General features: G+C 55.5%; 1 protein-coding gene across 1 annotated transcript; it reads left to right on the forward strand.

Moving 5' to 3' along the window:
• The first annotated feature begins 499 nt into the window (after window positions 1-499).
• Window positions 500-6,980, forward strand: AGPAT6 (1-acylglycerol-3-phosphate O-acyltransferase 6). The gene is made up of 12 exons (XM_010016566.1): window positions 500-939; window positions 3,080-3,149; window positions 3,400-3,697; window positions 3,867-3,941; window positions 4,132-4,221; window positions 4,334-4,427; window positions 4,864-4,979; window positions 5,164-5,219; window positions 5,510-5,595; window positions 5,760-5,888; window positions 5,970-6,049; window positions 6,597-6,980. Exons 1-12 carry the CDS (start codon window positions 775-777, stop codon window positions 6,703-6,705), a joined length of 1,368 nt encoding a protein of 455 aa, XP_010014868.1. The 5' UTR covers window positions 500-774; the 3' UTR covers window positions 6,706-6,980.
• The last annotated feature ends 912 nt before the right edge of the window (window positions 6,981-7,892 follow it).

Genomic DNA, 7,892 nt, shown 5'->3' on the forward strand with positions numbered 1-7,892 from the left:
GCCTCTCCGTGCCGACGTCTCTCTGAGCTGCGTGACTTGCCTGACTTGGGTTTCTCTTCCTTCCACTAGTGCTGGTGGCATGTGAGCGCCTCGTCTGCCAAGAAGCCAACGCGCCGTTTGAAGAGCTTTCCAGGGACACGGGTTTCATTCCTGTCTGTAACGACCCTTCAGCGTGAGTGGATGCCTCTGGAATTAAACTCGTTCCAGGCGTCATGCAGGGATCTGCCGTAGTGCCTGTGCCCTCACGGAAAGAACAATAATAGCTCCAGATACTGTCCTGCAAGTGCCAACTCCCTCGATCTCCTCCAATGCCGGCTCAGGGATGGACTCCACCTTGTCCCCGTGAAGAGGCTCTGCATGCCCTCGGCAGCCACAAGGGGGTTCTGCTGCCAGCTCCCTCACAAGCTGCCCCACTGCAGGACTTGCTCAGCGGCGCCTTAGGAGGACGTCGCCTCTCGCAGTTGTGTCGCTGCGGTGCCCTTGGGACCTGTGTGCGTGGTCCCTGTGCTTTGAGCTCCTCAGCCCGCGCTCTCTGAACTCCCCCCGCTCCTCGCAGACCGTTTGCCTGTTTTCCCAACTTCTCTCCCTGCTCCTGTTTCATTCCCTCTCTCACAGAGCCCCAAAAGGGTGTGAACTTTGGAATGGGGTCTGTGAGCCGCCTGCGGACTCGGTGCATGTGTGAGACTGTTGCTGACTAACAGGAGGACTGGTCGGTCGCTGCGGGCAGCCCTTGTGTCTGGCTGCAGGGCTCCAGCCTTGCCTGGGCCCTTCACCATGTTCCTCCTGCTCCCCTTTGACAGCCTGGTTGTTAATCTCCTGGGGATTTCCATAACTGTCCTCTTCACTCTGCTCCTGGTTTTCATCATTGTGCCAGCAATTTTTGGAGTCTCCTTTGGCATCCGCAAGGTTTACATGAAAACTTTGTTAAAGATTTTCCAGGTAAGTCACATTTGCAGCATTTTCTGTGCTGTGCAGGGATCTGGTACACGAGGAGGAGAGGCTTTTACACCTCAGCAGAGCACTGCGGGTGGCTGAGGTTGGTTGGTGGTGACGTGCTGGTGCCAGATGAGCCATTTGGGTCATCTCAGCCCAATACAGTTTCTAAACCACTATTCACGGGCTGGTTTTTTCCCTGTAATTAATCCGTACATCTTCAAGTAAAGTGGCAGGGTAGTGTGGCCCATAAGCACGCAGTAGTACAGTGGGTGTGCTGAGAGGAGGAGTGTGCTTTGGTGGGTTAATGGCCCAGGCAAGGCAGTTCTGTATGGAAAGAAGCCAAAGGGGTGTAGGGTGTGATGGGGAGGGACAAGGCTGCTCCTCTCCAGGCCAAACTCATACTTAAAGCCTACAGCACCCTGGCAGCTCAGGCTAAAGGAAAAGGGGTGCCCTGTGCTTCATAGGGAGGTTTTTAGGCTCTTAAATGTGCAGTTCAAGCTGCTAAAGAATTCATGGTACAGCTTCTTCCCCAGGAGTATCCCTGTACTGGGAAGGCAGCCCTGGAGCTTGCAATGTTCAGCTCTTTAAACTCTGAGTCCTCCCAATAGCCTGAGGTGTGAATGGGGGGACCTTGGGCTTGGCAGGGTGCTTTGCTAACACAGATGCCTCCAGTCCTGCCTTCAAATGTAGTGACTGAACCAGGAGCAAAACTGAGTAACAAGTTTGGTGTATCCGAAGTTCTGAAATGGAACATTTCACCATGCCTTGGTTTTGAGTTTTTATTTCCATTCAGGAATGTTTAATCTCCACCTATTTTGGTGTTTAATTTTGAAACTGGGTGGGTTTTTTTCTGAGAAGACTCTGAAGCCTGTTTCAACTTCTGTCAAAGAGTCTTTGATAGAAGTCTCTTCATCAGGGACTGTAGCGATAGGACAAGGGGTGATGGGTTCAAACTGAAACAGGGCAAGTTCAGGTTGGAGACAAGGAAGAAGCTCTTCCCTGTGAGGGTGCCGAGGTGCTGGAACAGAGAAGCTGTGGCTGCCCCATGCCTGGCAGTGTTCAAGGCCAGGTTGGACACAGGGGCTTGGAGCAACCTGCTCTAGTGGAAGGTGTCCCTGGATGGAACTGGAGGAGCTTTCAGGTCCCTCCCAACCCAAACCAGGCTGGGGTTCCATGGTTCTTTGTGGTGGGAGGGAGCAGCAACGTGGCACAGCAGCTCTCAGAGCTGGTGGAAGATACTCACTGGGTTTGCTAAGTCACAACTGTGGCTTTGGGGAGTGTGTTATTTACCTGAAAGACTCTCCCAGCTCTAGAGGCCGGTGTGAACCGAGCCCAGAGGGGCTGCACTGGAGCCTGGCAGCCTGTGGGACACAGGACTCCGGAGCTGCAGGGCCTGGGGTGGTGCCTGGTGCTTCCCTGGTGGCTTCTCCAGCTCCTCTTCTGGCTTCTCCCAGGCTGGCAGCATCCAGACAACCTCCTGCAATCCTGCAGTTCCTCCTGCTGGCAGAGGAGGCTGCTGGAAGGGCCGGACATGCCATATGCAATTAGCATTCCCACATGCTGCCTCCTCATCTAACCCTGGCATGGGCTCCGCCTGGGATGCCAGGAGTTCCCAGTGGCTTCCCCTTCACAGATCCCTGATGGAGCAGCTAGCCTGGAGCCATAAGCATGTTGTACACAAGTCCTCCTTTAGAAGCTTGTTCTCCCAGGCCTGTGTAATGCCAAGAAGAGTGTGAGGCTGAGACGGTGACCTGGAGGGCAGGCAGGAAGACTGGCCAGAAATCCAGCCTGCAGGTGCCCTTGAGAATGAGCTGAGTTTTCTATGGATAAGGGATTATCCACATAAGGGGCACGGGATTTGGCAGCAAGCTGTCCGAGTCCTGGCTGCTGAGCTGAGGAACAGCAGCAGCTGGTGGCTGAATCAGGATGGAAGGATCCCATCCCATCATCACCCTGAAAACAGCCTCTGCTTTGAGTGTGGAAGAAACGAGGGCAAAAGGTAGCACCAGTTGCATGCTCAGCTGCTTTAGCCCCATCTTCTCCCCTTACCCATGGTCTTCCCTGGAAGTGGACTGTAAAACCAGGTTGGTATGAATTGGAGCTACAGGCCTGCTGGATCTTACTTGTTGTGTGTCTCTTGCAGTGGGCAACGCTGAGAATAGAGCGTGGTGCCAAGGAGAAGAACCATCCGTTATACAAGCCCTATGTCAATGGTAAGGTCCTGCTCTCCATGGCTACACGTGGGCTAAACGTGGTGTCCCTGGGCTGCTGAGGAATTCTGGGAAGCCTTTTCCATGTTAGATGGCTTGGAGGGAGCTACGGAGAGGTCCATTTCTTGAGGAAGGGGCAGGAAGGACCCAGGGAGTGCTCCATAGTTTGATAGTTGGGAGGACTGGAAAAAGGAAGGGGCCCTTTGGAGGGTCTTTGGGCACGTTGTTCAGAGCTGCCTGTGCCGTGTCGCAGGTATCATTGCAAAGGAGCCAACATCACTGGAAGAGGAGATCAAGGAGATCCGCCGGAGCGGCAGCGGCAAATCCCTGGATACCCCTGAGTTTGAGCTGTCAGATATCTTCTACTTCTGCCGCAAAGGCATCGAGACCATCATGGATGATGAAGTGACCAAAAGGTTCTCCGCTGAAGAGCTGGAGTCCTGGAATCTGCTCAGCAGGACCAACTACAACTTCCAGTACATCAGCCTGCGCCTCACTGTGCTCTGGGGACTGGGTGTGCTGATCCGCTACTGCTTCCTTCTGCCCCTCAGGTGAGTGCTGCTGCAGGACCCTGCCTGCTGGGATGGTGCTGGTGGCCTGGCCCCAAGTGCAGCAGGTCCCCGAGCCCCATGGCCCCTGTTCGACATGACCAGGAGACAGGCTGCTGGATGAGCAGTGCCTGTGCCCTTGTGCTAGTGTGTAGCTTCCCTCTTTCTGCAGGATAGCCCTGGCGTTCACTGGCATCAGCTTGTTGGTGACTGGTACTACAGTGGTGGGATATTTGCCAAATGGAAGGTGAGTTCACCTCGGAGGGAGGAGGGGATGGGAAGCCCTCTGTGCACTTTGAGACGGGATAATCCTGGATGGGATGTGTTTCTATGGGAGAGATGTGACGTCTCGGCTGGATCTCATGGCCTGGGGCTGGGTGGCACCATTACAGGGGAGGTTGCAGGATGGGGGGTGATGGTCTCTGTCCTGAATGCAGGTGTAAGGAGTTCCTGAGCAAGCATGTCCACCTGATGTGTTACCGGATCTGTGTGCGTGCCCTCACAGCCATCATCACCTACCACGACCGGTAAGGAGGCCCTGTGTGCTGCGGGGTCCTTTCCCACTGCCAGCTCCATGCCAAGCCTCACGCTTCCTCCCTCCCTCCCTCCCTCCTCACCTGCACCTTTATTTGCCTGTAGAGAAAACAGACCCCGAAACGGAGGCATCTGCGTGGCCAACCACACATCTCCCATCGACGTGATCATCCTGGCCAGCGACGGCTACTACGCCATGGTAAGCTCTGCACCCCAGCCCTGCCTGCACGGGCAGCAGCAAACACATTGCATGGGACAAGGAGGGGGCAGCAAGAGGCTTTGGAGCGTGCCTTTCCCTGCATCACACCGCAGGGTGCTCTCAGCCCCTGTGCTCGGATACCTTGTGGTGTGTGGCTTTCAGAGCACCAGGGGTTTCTGGGCACTGCTTTGCAAGTAGAGCTCTGGGCTTTGCTCTGCATGGAAGAGCAAAGCACTTCCCAGCTGGACCTCCTGCAGTGTGGGAAGCACTGGGGCTTGCTGCATCTGTCCTTCCATCAGAACCTGGGACTTCTCCTCTCAGTCTTCCCAGGGCAGGGGTAGAAAGATGAACCTCAGCTTGGCTGTGAAGCCGAGGAGCTGCCTTGGCTTTCACGTGTGCCCAGCTCTTGTAACTTGTGTCTTCTTGCCCCGTTCAGGTGGGTCAGATCCACGGGGGGCTCATGGGTGTGATACAGAGAGCCATGGTGAAGGCTTGTCCCCACGTCTGGTTTGAGCGCTCGGAGGTCAAGGATCGTCACCTCGTCGCAAAAAGGTGTGAGAGCTGCAACCTGGCGGGGGGCTGGAGGGTGGAAAAGGGGGGGCTGCCCCCTCCTCACCTCCTGGGTGCTGGGACACTGTGCTGCTGGCCCCACAGAGTCCCCAGTGACTGCAGGATAAGGCCTGTGCTGTGCAGTGGCTCTGTGCCCTGTGCTAATAGGTGCCACTCTCCTGTTTAGGCTCACAGAGCACGTCCAGGACAAGAGCAAGCTGCCTATCCTTATCTTCCCAGAAGGTGAGTTGTGGAGCAAGGCCAGACAAGCTCCTGGTGGAGAGGGCCGTCATCATCCCTGCTCCTTCCCTTCTAACGCAGCCAAGAGCCTGGAGACCCTTCACTGAGGCAAAGGGGGCATTTAGAGCTGACTGAGCCCAGAATGTGGAACTCAGATAAAGGATGTCCCAGTGACACATCCGTGCACAGACAGAGCAGGGCTTGGAATGTGTGTTAGGGGGTGGTTCCTGGGTGCCTGTGGCCGAGCCCTTGGGTACGTAGCTTAGACTTCTGAACCTCTTTGCCTCTTACAGGAACCTGCATCAACAACACGTCGGTGATGATGTTCAAAAAGGGGAGCTTTGAGATTGGAGCCACCGTTTACCCTGTAGCCATCAAGGTAAACACCCTCACACACACGCTGTGTGAGCACCAGGTCAACAGCCTGGTCCAGGGAAGGCCATGGGGAGGAGGTGGCCTGCTCTGGGAGGGCTTAGAGGGAACTTGGAGCCTCAGGAGGGTGCAGCCAGTGCCAGACTGTCAGGAGCTCTTGTACCTCTGCAGTATGACCCGCAGTTTGGAGATGCCTTTTGGAACAGCAGCAAGTACGGCATGGTGACCTACCTCCTGAGGATGATGACCAGCTGGGCCATCGTCTGCAGTGTCTGGTACTTGCCTCCAATGACCAGGCAGGTAAGTTTGGTGACGCTGGGCTCTCCGATGTGCTGCCTCTCTGGCTCTTTGCCCCTGCTGAAGCACTGTTCTCTGCCACAGCCTGAAGAGGACGCCGTCCAGTTTGCCAACCGAGTGAAGTCAGCCATTGCCAGGCAGGGGGGCCTCGTGGATCTGCTCTGGTGAGTCCAGGAAGGCGTTTCTCTTCCTGGTGCCAGGGTTCCTTGTTCCTGGGCCCTGGTATGTGCTTGCGGGCTGCAGAGCTAAGTTTGTGTCTCGCTCTGGGCAGAGCAGGCCTATGGAGAAATGGAGATACCTCTTGCCCGTGACCTCCAAAACTGCTCTTCTGTAGCAGGGACTAAAGCCTTTGCTTCTGCTCTGTGTGTGTGGGCACCATGGCTTCATTCTGCCCTTCCAGCTGGCACTGGGGTGCCCTGGTTCTGACTTGATGCTGCTCAGCAAAGAGCACTGAGCTCTTGCAGACACTGAGATGTTGGGTGCCTGGGAGGCGGAGGGACTTCAGTGGTTTCAGAGCAGCTCACGCTCCCGGCAGAGCACAGAGTGGGGCCAAGGTGCAGCTCCTGGCAGAGCAAGGTGTGAACGTGACTGCCCTTGGGGACGGTGGCTCTGCAGGGCCCCTGGCAGTGGAAGGTACAAACGTAGGTGTCAGCCCTGCTCTGAGCAGCCCCAGCTGAGGTTTCCCCTCACGATGTGGCGCTCTCTCCACAGGGATGGAGGACTGAAGAGGGAGAAGGTGAAAGACACATTCAAGGAGGAGCAGCAGAAGCTCTACAGCAAAATGATTGTGGGCAACCACGAAGACCGGAGCCGTTCCTGAGCCCTCTGCCCCCAGCACTGCTCCTGGGCTCCAGAGCCCTCTGCCTCCAGCATGAGCCAGGGCTCGTCTGAAGCAGCTCCGGATCTCTGGACTTTGGCTACTGCAGAGCTGCTTGGACTTGCTCCTTCGGCCTCTGGCTGTTCTCTCCCAGAGGCACTGTTATTACTGCCTAGAGCCTTCAGGCCCTGGGCAGCTCGTGGCAAAGATGCCTTCTTGTTACTGTTACGGTGAAGCCCCTTGCGGGGGCAATATTAAATGAAACACTTCTGGTGTCGTACGCTTCCATGTGGTGCGTGCAGGGCCAGGGGGAGCACTGCTGGGCGATGTGCATGGTGCCAGTCACAAAGCTCCCGTGGCCCAGAGCTGGGGACTGCGCTGGAATCAGCCGCCTTGTCAACCGCGGGGCTCTGCACGAGCCCGTGCCTCTCACCCTGCAGCAGAAGCTCCTTAGGAGCAGGACGTGGTCTCTGAGGCCATTTCCAGCTTTACTTCCAGAAGGAGAAACCTTTTCTTCTCTTTTTCCCTTTGGCCACCTCCTGCCATTGCCTGGCCCAGGCGTTTGCTGCTCCAGCATCTCAGTAGCAGCCTCTTTGCTGGGGTTCCTCAAGTGGTGGGGCAGGAGCCCCTCTTCCCCATGTCTCCTGAGGGAAACAGTGGGGTCTGATCTCGTTATGCACAAACATAATCTCAGCTTGCTGCAAGGAAACTGAAGTCTTGTGCTGGAGGTAGGTCCCCTTTTGTATATTACTCAGTACAACAACTTGCATTTGAGCATCCATCCAGGTACTTCCCAACTTTCCTTATGTTCCTACAAACTCTTGTTCCTACAAGCCCTTTCTGCTCTTAGAACTAAATGCTGTTTCACTGCTACCTGCAGAAGCCTGCTGGCATTTCGGAGAGCTCTAGAGAAAGCAGCATTGATGTGCCTCCTTTGTACCTCGTGTTGGCTGGGGAGGGCATCTGCTGCTCGGTGTAAGTGTCCTTACATTTGAATTCACTGACACACATTCAAGGGAGTTTAGTCCCTGCTTGGTTTTATTTGACTAAAACACCATTGTATCAAGAGACAGAGAAAGCAACAGGGAGTCCAGAAACTCCCCTCCCCAAGAGACACTGCACGTTTCCCCACTCACAGTGAGTGTAAAGCCACGTTTAATAGCCTCTGTTAACAGAGTTAAGATATTTCT

Source organism: Nestor notabilis, unplaced genomic scaffold (assembly GCF_000696875.1).
Source record: "Nestor notabilis isolate BGI_N333 unplaced genomic scaffold, ASM69687v1 scaffold23486, whole genome shotgun sequence".
NCBI classification, from domain to species: Eukaryota; Metazoa; Chordata; class Aves; order Psittaciformes; family Psittacidae; genus Nestor; species Nestor notabilis.